This window comes from Anticarsia gemmatalis, chromosome 5 (assembly GCF_050436995.1).
Source record: "Anticarsia gemmatalis isolate Benzon Research Colony breed Stoneville strain chromosome 5, ilAntGemm2 primary, whole genome shotgun sequence".
Lineage (NCBI taxonomy): Eukaryota > Metazoa > Arthropoda > Insecta > Lepidoptera > Erebidae > Anticarsia > Anticarsia gemmatalis.
Genome location: NC_134749.1, coordinates 7,207,238 through 7,224,345, shown reverse-complemented (window position 1 = coordinate 7,224,345; position 17,108 = coordinate 7,207,238). Strand labels below are relative to the sequence as shown.

General features: G+C 36.6%; 1 protein-coding gene across 21 annotated transcripts in view; it reads right to left on the bottom strand.

Annotated features, from left to right (window-relative positions):
- sif (guanine nucleotide exchange factor still life) overlaps positions 1 to 17,108 on the bottom strand; it is an 83,170-nt gene that overhangs the window by 6,205 nt on the left and 59,857 nt on the right. For 13 of the 21 annotated variants that reach the window (XM_076114469.1, XM_076114470.1, XM_076114484.1 and 10 more), the window contains 18 exons: positions 15,887 to 16,069; positions 14,661 to 14,861; positions 12,519 to 12,743; positions 10,676 to 10,862; positions 10,154 to 10,268; positions 8,801 to 8,955; positions 5,273 to 5,385; positions 4,113 to 4,286; positions 2,995 to 3,189; positions 2,807 to 2,915; positions 2,538 to 2,717; positions 2,308 to 2,445; positions 2,070 to 2,227; positions 1,649 to 1,836; positions 1,293 to 1,467; positions 1,070 to 1,156; positions 807 to 918; positions 311 to 455 (listed from right to left, as the gene is read on the bottom strand). In XM_076114469.1, coding sequence (XP_075970584.1) covers positions 311 to 455; positions 807 to 918; positions 1,070 to 1,156; positions 1,293 to 1,467; positions 1,649 to 1,836; positions 2,070 to 2,227; positions 2,308 to 2,445; positions 2,538 to 2,717; positions 2,807 to 2,915; positions 2,995 to 3,189; positions 4,113 to 4,286; positions 5,273 to 5,385; positions 8,801 to 8,955; positions 10,154 to 10,268; positions 10,676 to 10,862; positions 12,519 to 12,743; positions 14,661 to 14,861; positions 15,887 to 16,069 — 2,840 coding nt within the window. The remainder of the gene's footprint in view (positions 1 to 310; positions 456 to 806; positions 919 to 1,069; positions 1,157 to 1,292; positions 1,468 to 1,648; positions 1,837 to 2,069; positions 2,228 to 2,307; positions 2,446 to 2,537; positions 2,718 to 2,806; positions 2,916 to 2,994; positions 3,190 to 4,112; positions 4,287 to 5,272; positions 5,386 to 8,800; positions 8,956 to 10,153; positions 10,269 to 10,675; positions 10,863 to 12,518; positions 12,744 to 14,660; positions 14,862 to 15,886; positions 16,070 to 17,108) is intronic. The other 8 variants (XM_076114488.1, XM_076114478.1, XM_076114487.1 and 5 more) reach the window with 4 other exon arrangements.

Genomic DNA, 17,108 nt, shown 5'->3' with positions numbered 1-17,108 from the left:
AAGTGTTGCCAGATGTTTACTTTTTTTAATTGAAAGTGTATAAGTGTTGTTATTAAATGAAATATACCTGCAGTTCTGAGTTGCATAGTTAATTCAATAGATTTAGACTATTTTTAATTCAGGTCAGGAATAAGAGTCTGGCAACACTGACGAAAGAATGGTGACATATGTATGAGTAGAAACAAGCAAACCTACTGCAATTTGGAGGATGATTCGAGACCTCGTAGTAGAGTGTGCCGAATTAACTGTTGCCGACTGACTGGGTGTAGGTACGGAGTGTGGTTGTGTAATAACCCATACATATGTTTACCTGAGCGTGAGGTGGTTGGGAGTTCTGCCTAACCCTCGCTTGGCCGGCGGGGGCGGCTGCTCGTCCTCGCCCTCGGACTTGGAGCCGGGCTCGGCCTTGTCCTCCACCGGCGGCGGCGGAGGCGGCGCGCGCTTAGCGCTGCTCTCTGTGTTAGTGGCCAGCGTGTTAGTACAACAATCGTGCAATATTCTAAGCATACATTATTTAATAGCCACTCGACTTTATCAGGCTCGTCCGATAAAATGTATAACAGTTATATTGTGCAATATATACAAATATTTAGTCATTAGCATTATATAACAAGATAGTAGGTACCGAGCAATGTTTTAGTCAAACGGTGATTAACGGAACAACAAAAAAATTGGAAATTATGCATTGTGTTCTTAGTCAAACGTATTTTAAAATATTGTAAGTAGAATTAAACCTATATTATATTAATATATTAATTTCTTTTGTAATAATACAGTTTATCAAGCGTGGATAATTGTATACTAACCTATAGGGTCTCCAAGCGTCTTACTGCGATGCCTGAAGGCTGGTTCTTCTGGTGGAGGTTCTTGTGGTGGTTCCTCCGCATCCTGCGAATTTTCGCGGGATAACTCACCAACCTATAAAAACAACCATTCCGTTTTACCAAATAAAAAAACATTATAGACTCTTTGACAAATATTTCAAATGTTATCTATGATTACATCTATACTTGAGGTTTTATTAAAATGTGTGTATCGCTTAATAAAATGTATTTAATACAATACTAGCCTCAATATTTCCAGCTGAGAGCCGCTGTCCCATAGTTTTAGGCTTTTTTGTTTTACCAAGAGTCTGGGATCCCTGCATCACTTGTACCTGAGAATTGGAAAGCGAGGTACTTAGAGGCGTAGTTATGCAATTTCTTCAGTAGTAATGCTTAAGTATATCAAACTTAGCTGCATGGAGATATAGTAAAAATAAGCTAAATCGAACAAAAGTGTCGTGATAATACCTGGTGCTTAGGTCTGACGGAGTCCCGGTCGAGGGTGTGTGGCGCGCGAGGCGGTGCGGGTGCGGGTCGCGACGCCGGCAGCGACATGTTGCGCACGGACTCGCGGATGATCTGACGGATTGTCTTCAGGAACGCGTTGCGGAAGTCCGCCGTGCTGCGCGAACAAGTCACACTTCTTTTGGAAATGTTTTCTTTGTGATTATGTAGTAGTCATTGCATAACGTTCATAATCTAACGTGCGATAATCGATAAATAATTGATATTAAAATTATACAATTGAGTTAATGTTATTGTGGTAAATGTACACACTATACTAGCTCTACGGGTTCTACTATATCTTAGTAAGAGTGACTTACCTGTTAGAGAGTACGTAAACCTTTTCAGAGCGTCGTTGTAGTTGACTCCGCAGGTGGATGAGCTCCCAGAGGAAGTGACTGTCCATGTCCTTGGCGGAGGAGGCGCGTACTTGCACCTCCGTCACCGGTATCAACACCTGATACCGAATGATCTCCACCTCGTTCGAGTTGTTCTTAGACGATACTCCCTGAACACATTCCAATTCAATTTCAATTGTATTTATTGAATGTATAGAGATATTAAAATATAACCGTTTTGAAGTTATGAAATTCGTAGCGACCAATCCTTTTAAATAGGGATCCCTATTCCTTTTAAAAAGGAATAGGGATTCCTATTTAAAATAGATTCCAATTTGAAATAGATTAACGGTGAAAACATTGTATTGATGTAAGTAATTTTATTTAGTTAGCGCCGACTTACCATTAGTTTCTTCTTCTGCCTCAGTCTTTCTTTACAAAGGAAGACAACTGCTGATTTAAATACGAAGCACATTGCATGCAATTCCAAACCCTTTTTTATTTTTCCTAAAAAGTCTGAAATATTTAACCATTCTACACCTCCGTAGTATAACAAATCACCTGAAAGGAAAAAAACAGTTAGTAACGAGATTAATCGTATGAATATATCTCGATTAATAAATGTTGGTTAAAATACTGACCAGGACTTAGATCTATAGGTTGCTTGCAAGACTTTTGATGTTGTCTAAACAAGTGGTCAAATATAGCACCATATTCTTCGTGTATTCGTTGCATTTCATTGATGTGTTCCGCAACTTTTTCCATACCTTTTAGAGCCTCTGCAATTAGACGTTAGTTATGTTAAATTTATAATTACAGTCTGCGTAATTATTTTATAAAACAATGTTAATTTAATGACAAGTTTCCTCACCCACTAAATGAAGGTGCTCCTCGGAATTAACATCAGTCAAATTTCTCAATTGTTGCAGTAACAACGGATACTTTAATATCCGTTGTATAGGTTTAATTAGGTACGACTCCAAAGTTGAGGAATGCTGTTGTTTTGGATTTCTAGCCGCAAGGAATTCTTGTAAAGCCTGATTGCCTTCGTCTACAATAGAGAAAAATCGAGAGGTATAAGTCACGATGCTGAAGACCACATACCTAATTAAAATACAAAATTCAGGCAAAAATACTAACTTGGATGTAATACTTTTTGAGCTTTACTATGACTGGCACAGAATGAACTATATAATTTGAAATGGTTAACGTAGTAGAGGAAAGCATTTCCAACTGCGAAGAGCACATTCTGAAAAAAATAAAGTCATTTAAGTGTTGTATACATGACTGTTACATAGATAATATTATCAAATGTTAATGTTGTATACCTTGAACTGATTAGAAAATTCAAAGTGGTGGAAGTTAGGTTCAGCCTCGAGCGCTTCCTCTAAGTTTTGCAGGAATTGTCTTTGGAAAGTCACTATCTCCTGAATGTTTCCGAACAAAGCATTGATCTCGGCGTTTGATAAAAAAGTTTCTTTCTTCAATGGCTCCAGGTAGTTTTCCAATAAGTTGTTAAGATGCTGTAAGCAATAACATTGCGTATAGACTGCTGTTATGAATCGATCCTTACGTTCTATCTCAAAGTTTTAAGATCATTTGTTTTATCATAATAGATATTGCACATTATTAAAATGTTCATGTATACATGACAAAGTCATAAACAACCCAATAGTTACATATCATCTAGTCATAAAACAGCAAAACATCGACTGATTCTATTTCACTCTCAGAAAGTTCGCACAGAAATTAAATAACGGACACTTAAAAAATATTACTTTAGTTCCAACGGCTCTACTTTTTTACTTCATTAATCCATTACTTTTATAAGCGTCTTGACTGCAGTTAAAAGTTTTTATGAATACCTTAACGTGGCTGTAAATTTCAAATTAACTCGTTTTAAGGATTTATAAATTTGAAACGAACTTTTTAATCGTTAACCGGTAGTTAGTCCGCAGAACAGGTGCGACCAGTTTTACAAAGTTTTGAATACGTTTTATAAATCCATCAAAACTTTACGCCTTGATGAATATTTATACACGCGAAGGTGACTCTCGACTATTCATTTATCTTCCACTGTATTATCTGAATTGCAAGATGGAGTTGTGAAATAGCTATTAGACACGGAAAACGTTAAAGCATTTATTCAATTTAAGAAGCAATCTACCCGCAGTCCAAGTTATTTCAGTTTAAGTTCGAGGTGGCTAACTATCCACGAATGTGTTTTGAACTTACTAAGGTGGTTAATACATCTGTAGATAACTATTTGACACTTTGCTATTAGATAACAGAAACTTAGATAAGAACTTGCAATTGAAATTAAAATAATCTAATGGCTCTATTCGACACTTTATTCCCCAGCACACAGCTTTGGAATAGTAAAAGTATAGTTATTTTAATTTGATAACAGAGCTATGACCGTTATTTATGATAGTATCATAGGTACCTTGACATACGCGCGTTCGGTGTCAACCAGTTCGAGAAGAACTTTCTTGAGTTTGTCAGCGTCAGAGAGATGTCGCGAGGGAGTGCCGGCGGCCGCGCTGGCTACGCTGCCCGTGGGACTTCCGCGGCGCGTCTCCGCCGGCGAGCGGCACCATCCCGTCACCTGCTCCGCACTCTGACGTCACACAACACAAGCGTCACCAACAGCACATTCACTAATTACCTCCTTCTGATCAATATTTAGTGCTGGCAAACTGGCCAGTCTCATTGAAATAAGCAAGAGATAAGGAAACACAGATAATTACACACATCTTAGTTTGCGATTACCATCATAACATGGGAGGTTGGTAGACCATAACGATCGGTAAGATATTAAATCATGAAACAGACAACAGGCAGTCTGACATATTGAGCCTATATGTTTCCGAATAGTTGTTCTGATTATGTACAATACAATGTTTTTAACTGTACTAGTGTTCAGAAATTCCTGATAGATAAAGTTTTACGACTCCCAGAACATAAAGAACTACTCGCGAAACTAAGTTTTGAGAACCGGTGGTACAAATAGTAGGTTGTATTCCCACTTTACACATTTCTTAGTTTTAACTGTTTACCCCGTTTCCCCGTAACCAAGCGCTAGGCGATTGCCGTTAAGTTTAGTATTTTAATGATCAAAGTTTCAATAGTGCGCTAACGGTATTGTCCAAAGTTGCTTAAAACCTGAATTCATGTCCACTTATCATTTGGTTTACGACTGCAGTGATAATCGTAACTCATCAGGTATAATAACATTATTACTTTGGAATAGTTGTGTTGAGAATCAAAGCTACATAAGTTTAAAGACATCTCTCATGAAACAAGAATCCAATTACGAAGGAACTGTACTTGAAGGATTATGTGTATTATATTTGGAGACAGCTTCAGCAAGATAATCGATAGATATAGATAATCCCTAAAGGTAGAGGAAGGGATATAATAGGGGACGCTGACTGAATCTCCAGAGACGATTATTATTTTCGAGAGAGACATTACCATGCGGGTACGCTAACGAAATAAAACGGGAATATTCTCGGAGAGATAGATAATTGAATCGGGGATTAAGTCGCAGAGGCGTGCATGTGACGAGCGAGGTAATGTAATTTTTACTATTTTGTAAAATACCTTTAGTAGATTTTCAATCTCGAAGGAGTTAGTTCTGGAGCTGACTTTAGGCGGCCCGGAGTTGACCGCATCGCCGCCGTGCGCGTCAGTCTCGGGGCTGTATAACTCCTTACCTGTGCGCAATTCAACAACATATAATTATGTTAAACACTCTCTAACTTTATAATTGACCGCGCTACGCAAAATCAATAGACAAAATGAATTTATCTCCAGCTTTTGGTTAATCTTTCGTGTGTTGCGTCAAATAATAAAAGTTAAACGGATAATGGTAACAGTAATGGGATTCTTTTGTTCCCAAATGTAATTTCTACATTATGTAAATTACATTTTTATTTGTATTGAATTTCAAAGATATTTATCTCTTTTTAAACAAAACAAAACTCTATAGGTACTTATTTTGATGTAGACTATATTTACCAACTTCCTAGGTGGTTGTAAGTATTGTAACCAAAGTGGAAAGTGGCAGAGATATTTTGTTACAAATTATATAACACTACGCGGTTTGAGTAGCGATGCTCTAACTCTTACACTAATTAATTGTTACGGTTTGGTTTATCTCTTGAAATATGATATATCACAAACAACATATAAAGTTGAAGATATAAATGTGTAAAAAAACAACAATGACTCTTATTGTAAAAGCAGTTTACTGTAAATAGTTTATTATATTGCTCTCACAATTACTTAAGTAGGTAATAATATAGTTCAAAAAAAATTATTATTAATTTGTAAAAAACTAGTACTTCAAAATCTGACATCTGTAGAGACAATAATATTTTTTTGCTTTATAAGTTGTATGTTATAGTAAAAACAATATATATTTGGCAGTCACGTGTATATGATTAACAATGTACTTATCGGAGTAAGATTGTAAGATGTCTTGCTTATCGAACTAATTACTTGAACAACGTTAAGTTATAATAATTGTACAGTTGCAATATGTAATACAATGTAGACATCAATATGAAAAGCTTTATTACAGTCGGTAACAACAGAGTTTTATCATAATCTAAAACGAAATTTTAACGTACGTAAGAGTTTCCGCGAAGCTAAATTGAATAACTCATTTCGATATATTCCTGCCCCGACTTTACCTTTTACTTACAAACGTTTCTATATTTATTATACTACGCATCTCTTTGATATTTGCAACTCAAACCCGCCCGATAAATATCGAACCTATAAAAATACATACATCGTCAAACGTAAATGTCAGTAAAATGCTAACGATCATTTAAACATCTCCTTTCACCATATCCACAAATCCTTTCTTAATACGTAAAGATTAAGAAATGTGAAATCAAAATGTTCAATATAGCTGTTTTCAAAAGAGATGCTCACTTTTCAATAACACGAGAGGAAATTACAATGTTCGTGATGAAACTTTCATGTAAAGGCCGCTTTATGACAAGAAGTCACACAATGAGTTTTTGGCCGCGGTAAGTCAACATCGGGCACAAGCAAATAGCCCTAGGCGGGGTCGTGGCCTTTATTTAGAGTACCGTTATTTTTGTTGCAGAATTAGCACAACACTGTAACCAACTATTTTTAAGACGAGACGTACTTAAATGTCAAATCAATATCATTTAAAGTATATTCATATTATATAACATCGTTCTTTAGTATTTTAAAGAGTTTAGAGGAAGATACGTATTTTAATACTGAATTGTAAGTAGAGGCTTACTGTGTATAATTTAAGATGAAAATGCCGTAAGTAAATAATGTGTTTTCAATTGGAAGTGCCGTCTATTGTTACAATCTCTCGCTGTTCAAAGTAATGCAGTATCAACCCGCTCCCCGATACCCTATAGCCGTCATAAAACAAACAACAACTACACGTCGAGTCAATATGTCGTCATAATTGCCTCTCGTATAGCTGGAACACGAAAGGCAAAATAAATTACTGCAAACCTTTATAGCGGGCAGTAAGTTTCGGATCGGTAGCCTTAAATAATGACCGTAACAATAAAGTTCTCTTTATAATAATTTTACGACAGTGAATTAAATGAAAACATTGCAGAAACTGTTTAAGATTTTCTCACCCTAAATATATTAAGCGTTTTGTGAAATGTGAAATACCTAGTTTTTATTTTGCTTTAGAGTGTATAGTAATAGTCTATTAAGTGACGTATGTTGTTCAAGAATACATATGTGATTATTGTGATCATTCATCCCCCTACATAATCATCTTTTATGTTACAAAGTTAGCGCACAATAATGACGAGCGAGAGAAACGTTCAATAAGCGAACTCGAATATCTTCCATTTGCCAAGGCTCGTGGGGGTTTATTTGCTGTAACTACACATCGCTATCGTATCGCATTCTGATTGTGGCTCTCAGAGTATGTGGTGATTGTGTATAAGGCAAACATGAATGCTTTTGTAAAATGTATTATTAGAAGGTTTCACAAAATCACTTGGCATGATTCTGTGAATTACTTGTATAATGGTACAACGCAGGTATTAAAGGCACGAATGTGTATCTAACATGACTATTCAATATGTGTTCCATAGAATTCGAGCTAATTCATACTTCCAATGACTAAGCAGTACACTTACATTCGATGAAATGTTTTCAGCTTCGTTATACGCTCTGTATTCACCTATTGGTTCTACAGAACTCCACTATGTATATAATAATATAAACATCGATATATTACTTGCTGCATCGTAGCGATCATTTCGATAATGCAGTATTGAAACAATTTGGTTTGAAATTATATAATAATTACCTGATGGCCTCATTGCCACATATTCATCAATTTTAACATTTAACCGCTTCATAGTAATTAGCTTAATTGAGTTAAAAATGATGTCATACAATAAATAATTGCACGTGCTTGAATTTATACGCAGAGAATTAAGATATGTTTATGAAATTATTGAATATATTGGTTATATGTAGGTATGTTCACTCACACCGAGGATAACGCTTGTCAAGCAACTTTTCAATATATCCTTTACGTAATACTTGGCATCGTTCCGTATCCACCCTGAACCTTCATTGTCGAATTGTGGCTGTAAGCCAGCAATATCTTGTGCATATCCACTTGCTAATAATAATTTATTATAATACTTATTTCGATCATAAGTTCATAGGGATTGATGAACCTTCCATTATAACTTTAAACAATTAACTTAAATTTTTAACAGCGTCTCTTTTCAAAACATCTACAATGATAATATAAAAACTTTGATTACATATTTTTCTCACTCAAAGAATGAGTAAAGTAGTAGTTTATAGCTAACATTACATAAAGATCGTAGTTTTATCATTAGATTGTTTGTTGTTAGTGTGGAATTTCGTCTATCACAGAGGTCCCGCTCCCTAAAGAATTTCAAACTCTTCCGGTAAGGAAATTCAATCTCGGGTCAGATTTTTGTAAATTTTCCATATATCCATAAATTCCTTTCAATACTCCTATGTTAAGAAAATATATTTATTTTGAATGTGACTTCATGACTAATCATTTGTTGGTGGATATGATTTCAGTTAGATGATGCAGGTGGCTAAAGCGTTTGTACTCACTCCAGGCAGGTGCTGGCACGATGAGGCCGGATATCATGTCGTCGGAGATGACTGGCGGCTCGCTGGGCGGCGGCGGGCACACGAGAGAATCGATTATGTCGTCTGTGGCCGCGCGCATCACCCCCGTCAGCTCCGGTGGTTCAGTGCGAGACGACCTGTGTACGGTAATCTGTGTTCAACACCATCTACGTCACGTAACACAATCCTAGGCAAATAACATAAACATCCGATTTACAGTCACAACATGTGATCCGTTTATCCAAGAATGCGTAAGGGCGAAAGAGAAAAAAAGGGATAAAACGCTGACGCAAAAGATAATATCGTACGAATCAGTCGCTTCAAGCACAGACGCGATAATGGAAATGAAACGAAAATGCTTTGCTTTTCTGACAGCAGTCGGAACAACATCAACAACGACGGCATCGCAGCTATCAAAATGTTTGTGCTTTTCTGTTTTAATTACAGAGATTTTTCGTGTATAGTGTTTACGCTTAAAAGTAATTTATCCCCCTTGTAGTAGGCATAATACTTTTGTGTCTATGTGTTCGTGATTGGTGTGCACTGTAGTGAGGTAGATACACGCGTTTTCGTCTGTAATGTAACTTACGTAATGCTTTAATTATTCTCATAAACTTCACCAGGTTTAACAAGACAATAAAAGCGACCGACTTTAAGCCGGAAAGGCTTTATTTGAACGGGCGAGGTGGAACAACTCACAACAATAATAATATCGTGTCGCGAGCGCTTGTTTCGAGATGACATTTGTTGGGGAACATTATTCGACGCGCGCGGTAACGTGGAGAGCTCAATTGCGGTCGTTCACAATGGCCGCGGCACGGCGCGGCGCGGAGAGGCGCGGAGAGGCGCGGAGAGGCCGCGAGCCGTGAGCGCTGCAGGCCCACCGACTATGTAGGTCGCGCCGAGCGCTTCAGTAAACTTGTCGCGCCTAAAGGTCAGGTGTATGAGGGCGGGAAATGCCGATGAACAGGCCTTCCACCCTGCCCCGGCACTGCGCGTTTTAACTTCCGTTTTATTAGGTGCTAGGCGCCCGCTTTCCTGTTTGTCAGAGGTACTTCGAGCCTCGCTAAATGGGAACGGACGACTTTTTATATCAAGAAATATTGTCGCTAACACAGCGTAAATGATTGCAGACAACTGATTTATGCCATTTTAACGAAAGCAGAAAACTAGGTCGACTAAAAACCGACGTCATCGTTTGGATGACGGTCGTAGCGGTTTTAACATAGAGTAAACGTTGTCCCAGAATGGACTAAGTTTAATCAGTGCAGATTAAAAATAGTTTCCAGTGAGCGAGGCTACATTGACATAAAAATAAACAGTGTGTATAAATACCTCATCATCATGACGAGGGAGAGTTCCTCTTGCAACACGCTCTCCAAGTACATCATATCTAGGTCAGATACGATCGCTCCGTTGATCACCATTATCTCGTCGCCTTTGATTATACCTGACACAGAAAACAACTATACTTGGAACGATTGTTTTCACTTTTCAGATCAGGATTATAAAGAGATGAATACCTACAATGAAGATTAAAATTTCTGCTTCCATCCGGTAGGATTTCGATTTGGCGCATTGCTCCGATGTATAGACGGACGTCATTTAACAAAAATAAAAAGCGCTTCAATTTCTTGTTACAAATGTAAACAAGGCAGGTGCCTCATTATAAAACAAGATAATAATGACAGTTGTACTTAAGTACGTGGTATACATTAATCTCAAGAAGTATTAAACAAAATATTTTCATTGTTATAGAAACCAATATACTTGCATTTCGATCAAATTGAGACGAAATGAAAGTATAAAATATAGTGAGCACATATGTAGGTACAACGGTTATTGACGATAAATTACCATTTTGCATGGCGACACTCTTGTCTTCGACTCGGCTCACGTAGCAGCACAGTTCGTCCTGACGCTCAGAGTTCTCAATGAGCTCGGCCTCCACGCTGAAGCCCCACATTTGCTCTAAGGTTGTGCGTTGCAATTCTACTTGATACAGGATCTTGGCACACACTTCCACAACCTCATGTGTATGTAACTATACAACAATCAAATTGTATACAACTAAGTTATCAGATGTGGCTATAGATATCTACGTAGATATTAGCTCTGAGAGTCACAAAACTAAACAAATATAAAAAGAAGGTACAGAAAACATTGATAAAAATACGTCAAAGGGGCTACATGTTATGAGTTTATAACATTTCTATCAAAGCAGAGTTCCGAACGAATAAAACAAACAGAGCGCCGAGTACATAGTTACGAAATTACAGTTGTGTTTATTTTCTAAACAGTTTCTCCACATGGACCGAGGACCCAAAATTGATCACCGGCTATGACAGTTTTGTGCGATACACCGGCAGTCGGCACCTATAATCTATTGGGGAGTATTAAGGTTGTGTACCTTCAATTTATTAGACAATAAGAGACAGAATAAGAGTATCTATACATTAGAATAGTTTAACTTTTTATTTCAATACAGAAACTAAGTAATACGGTACCATGAGAAAAAAGTAGGTACTGTTTTTAATAACTTTTGCAATCGTTACAACTCTCGTCAAATTGCCTTCACATTATAATTAATTGAGGTGAAAAAAAAATTACAGGTTGCTACTTTTACCAAACGCTGCTGATGAAATCATTATTTTTTCAAAATGTGTAGAGTCGGACAATAAAACTTTTCAGAAGAATAAGTATTTGTCACATATCAAAAACTTGAAAAAGGCGATATTTCAATTAAGCAGGCTTTGGGTTATAGCAATACCTACAACACAACAACTGTTCTTAAAAAAACACTTGCGGTACCTACACCCTTCCGATTACATATATTTTGGATTATATGAGGTCTATAAGCAACTCACAGTATGTAATGAAATATAAAATTTAATCCAATCACTGCCGTATCAAAATTAACAATAAAATGTAGTGAGTTAATTTCAGGTAAAGTTAAATGGAATACATTTCCGTAAGTATGTTTACGGTAGTACGCGCCGACACTCACATGTGTGAGTTAAGCAGCCAAAATAAGTTTAATAACATTATATTTGAGCTATAATACCTGTACTGACATACTTGGCGCTCTGTTCCACTTTTCACTCAAAGGATTAAGGTCTCTCAGCAAATGTAATATATTTTGTTGAAACAACAGGCAAAATGGGATTTAACTTCCTCATATGCATTTCGCATTCGCTGATCCTAAAGTAACAGTAATATAACTTTTTGATAACCTCTCCACGCTGTGTCGCGCAAAGCCTGTGACGGAATGGGCCCTGTCAGACCCTACTCACGTCAACCTCGGTCACAAAACATTTATACTTTTATTTTCACGTCCATAACTGTGCGAATATTTAATTTAAAAATAACCCCATGTCAAGATTGAACACTATCGTGATTTTACTAATTACATTGGCTATCTTATGGGCTTATCGTCTAATCTTTGCATGAATACAAATTAAGTTGCCTGCGTATCCATTACAATGGAAGATTTGTCATGTTTGACTAAAAAGTGGACGGAACATTCATTCGTTTACATATATTGAATCAAACATGTATATAAGTTTTTATAAGTCACTATCAAACTAGTTTCTGCTAAAAAAAATATCATAATAATTGACTAATTTACTGACACCATTTTATAATCGTGAAAATTTTACGTAAATTACAGAAATACACGTCAAATTATTATGTCACTTACGTAGGTCTCAATGAGATCGCTGCGATGTGGTACAAAGTAATTGTGGTCTTCCATGTCACGTCTTTTCTTAACTCTGACGAAGTGCTCGAGGGCATTGAGCGACCGGCGAGCGCATGCAGCCGCGAGGAACTCCTCAACAGACATGCCTTCACGGACACCAACAGTGGCGGTCGTGCCCTCAGGAAGAGAAACGCGTACAGCTGCTTCACCGTCGTCACGGGACATCTATTCCGCATTGATAAAATATGTTTAACTCTGATCGTTATATATCTATTTTAATAGGAGTCTTTAATGTCTGAAAACTGTCAGTTCAAGTTATTCGTAGTCATAATTCCCGTTTTGTCTATACGTTCTTTTATTAGTCCTATTTGTTAAATTGTTTTATTTACAATGTAAAATCAATAGCAAAAAACATTATACGAACAAAATTATTCAAAGACTAAACTTTAACTCAGAACAAACAATATAACTCGACTGATTGAATACTTGGAAGCAAATCCCTATCACAAATTAAATTATAGCGAGGCAGGTTGAGGAACGAGCTTCGTTTTCTGTTCATTCGTGCCGACACTTCTGTTTAAATAGCTTCAAACCTCGGGATGGGTTGGACTTATAAGAGTTAAGTTTTCATAGGTTACATAATTAGAGTAATCGAATTATATTGTTTGGAACTAAAATGATTTAATTAACAAAGTAAACAAAATAACTTTGCAGCTCGTTTAAAAGCTTTCTGGGTTTTAAAGTTGTATCCGGTTATGGAGGCAGAATGACTTCCTACAAAATTTTACAGTATGCATTATTGTGATAGGTGTAAAATTAATTATTATGCGTCTCTACCTATACTGTCAGACCTATGACAATGAACTGTAAAATGAGGTAATAAGTTGAATTATTTTGACCGTTTATCAACCTTAAAGACAATAAGTAAGGACTAACGACAAGTCGTAAGAATTGTGGTGCCGACTAGCCGAAGCCCAGAACATAATAGTCCTTTTTCGTGACGTTTTATATTACGAACTCGCCGAGGATTAAGAGGCACGCCACTTCGACATTTCCAATTCTAAAGTTTTGTTTTTTACGTCGTATTTATTTTTAGACTTTTCACGAATTAAATTTAAATTATAATATATTTCAAAGTTTTAAATATAATGTACCTATACGGGTATTAAATTAATGAAAAGCAGTTCTTTTTAAAAAAATCTGACGAATGATTGATTGTTTTTAAAGAAATTGTTCAGAGAAACTTCTAAGGTAAGACTTTTATGCCACAAGAAGAAATAGCAACAGGCTGTCTGTCTACGTATAATATAGAATCGCTATTATACGATACAATACTTTACTCTTGGGAAATACCTTCCCACAGATTACGGACCGATGCGCGGTTTTATAATAAGAGCATTGAAATATTTACATATAAAAGTATTTTTTTTAATTGAGCCTCTCAGACAACCATATAGACACTGTAAAGGATGGATATCCTCTGAAAATAACTAATACTATAATTGAAATATGTACGTAAGTAAGCTACGGTGTCAGCACATTAGGTATTCGTCTAAAATATTATATAAGCGACTATTGTATATTTCAAACGACGCAGCAACCTTTAGCTGAAACGCTAACATTTATTACTTACGACTGTGTTCAGGAGAACAACTGCTTTTTTACGACTTTTTAATGATGCAGTGCGGGCTTAACTTCTCCTTTTTACACGATTGAGAAAATTTTATTGCGGCGTAAAGTATGCGAATCTAGATCGCCATTTGGATTATTATGAATATGTCATGATTATTAAATATAGTGAATAGTTATTATAAAAATATATGCTCTCTTATCCATATACTCATTACAGTACTGCTGGGCAAGATTTCCTTCCGAAATGAGTGAAGGGTTTGTGCATTAAGCCTATCGTGCTGGAATAGTGAGCTTCGGGACTTTACCACCCCTTCAAAAAGTTAACTCTAACTTAATCACGATATTTTTACTTCACAGTTATACCAAGTGATACTTAATTTATAAGTAGTACACACTACTTCGAAACGGTATTAGTAAGTTGTCTTCGGTCTCAAAATTTACATCCCTTTCGTAGCATATGAATGTTATCACTCATAAATCACAGTTAACAAAAACCTATAAAAATCTTACCTGCATAGATCGCCTGCTAGAGCCAGAATTAGATCGTGACAAGTTTGGTGCTCGTCGTTTAGTTGCGCCACGGCCTGCTAGCAAGTTGTTAAGCAGAGATGGCGAACGCGCACAGATGAACGCGTGGAATGACGACACCGTAAACACGCCCAGCTTGTTCAAAGTACTCTTCGTGCCACGAGATACGTGTGTCAGCAACGACTAAGACAAATATACAGCATTTTAGTTTTACTTTTCCACTGCTTGGCAAGGTGCTCTTCCAGGAATGAGGAGGTTGGGCTGTGAACTCACTACCTTGGGGATAGCTTCACGTTAAAAAATTTTAAGAGGAGAGGAATCACGAAGATTTATAAAATTTTATCCAGAAGTATGAATAAACTACGTAGGCCACTTTGTATCATTAATTTCGTTTAATTTTATTTACATGAAAGAAATTACCAAAATTGTAGAAGTTTAAACACATGAATAAGGTTAAATTACAGTTAATTTTGAAAAAAAACATTTATTGAATTGTAAAAATATACGGCTAACTGTATCTGTACAGTTTTTCTTTTTCACGGTATATTACAATGTACAATATGTTTATCATGATATCACACGGATAAATGTAATACACGTGATGTATTATTTATTATATTTCATCACCTGGAGGATATTGATATATCCGCTAATCAGACCCGTCTCTGTGTAAAATTGTGAGCAATTTTTATTATTCGCGTGTTGGGGAGCATTATGACGTCCAGTGACATGGGTCGTGCCGTAACAGATTCCAAACTCGCTCCCCCGGTCAACGGAACTGTCAATTTGATAGCGAAGCCAACAAATTTCCTTTCTCTGTCACCTCGATGAAATCACTCGACAATTTCAACACCCCTCTCCTGTCTTATTATGGGTGATAAATTACGGCCGATGTGTTGTTTTCGTTATATTTTGAAAACATGATTACAAATGACTACTGGGCTCGTAAATATACAATATAAATAAATGATCACTATAGACTGACTGATTCAGTGTAACAAAAAGGAAAAAAAACAATAAAGTCTAACAAAGTTACCCTCGTCGGAGGGCAGTTGAGTCTCACAAGTGAGAATCAAAAACTATTTCCACCACCAAAGTTGTAGTTGGAAACGGACAAATAAAAAAGTTATGGAAATTTTACTACTTCATTAGGTAAGGTCACAATTTTGTGCGGAAAGAAGGAAAACTCAATTTAGTTATACATTTACCTTGGGGTTAGGGAGTTCGCCACTTTGCAGACTCGCCATGTAACAACGTAGACGGAACTGCTCACAATGAAGACGCTCTAAATTTTCTTCCCACTGGAGCATTTGCACGGCAAGCTGTGCTCGAGTCTCGGGATCAGAGACTACAGACTGTTGCAGATCCGCCATATGTTTCAGCTTATGATCCTAGGAAAAAGTTGTAAATGCACTATTCATACGAAAAATAGGTCGTTTCAAAATTATTGGATTACCGTAAACGTTGGCGTATGTAAGAAAGATGAGCAAGTAAGTTGTGTATTTTGAATAGTACGGGCGCGGTCCTCGAACTCACGCCCGAGGATGACGTGTGCTATGAATATTAATAAGCGCGTGCTCCCACCTGCCTGTGATAACTATCACGCTGATAAAATAGATTGTTTCAAACTACAAGCATGTGTTCCCGTCCTTAATTACGGTATCTATTTTGAATATTTTGCAACACAAGAAGTCATTTGAAATTCATAAAGTCGTACAACTTGGTGGCTTGTAATTAAAGTGGAAAATTACAAACAGGCTCGGTGAAAGCACATTTTTTGTATTGTATGACTTGTTCACTAAACTCAAACATATTTTCATGTTTGTGACCCTTACCCTTTTCGTATTTCATATCAACTACCCAATATCAAAAGATTCAAGGGTTCCTTTTTCCTTTAATCCTGCTTCAACAATGGCAATTTTCATGCAAATGTAACTGTCCCTAGTATTGTGGATAATTGGTTTGCAATTGCTTCATTTCCGCTATTTGCTGTACAGTTAATCGCAAACATGTCTGCCAGAGCACATATTCACATGTGGTAAATATGTAGTAGTGTGAGGTGGCCACAAAGGCTTTGATGCGTGCTGCGGTCACCCGGTGCGGGTCAGAAATTGGCGCGATTTACACGAGGAACGTTTCGAACCGCACGCCGTCGACTCTGGCTGTCGCTTACATATGTATACAATGTATGTGCCTATCTGGTATATACCTACAGTTGTACCTAAATGAAATATAGCTTGCAGGACACATTGTACTATATAATCATGACACTTACAATGCTCTAGTTACAAAATGATAACATGTTTTAATTATAAATATTAATAAAAGATGTAGATTGTAGATATTAAAACTCAACCAAATAAAGTGTTGGTCGTTTTGTTCTATTTCTTAAATGCGAGGGTATATTTCCTCTGCGATACTAATTAATTA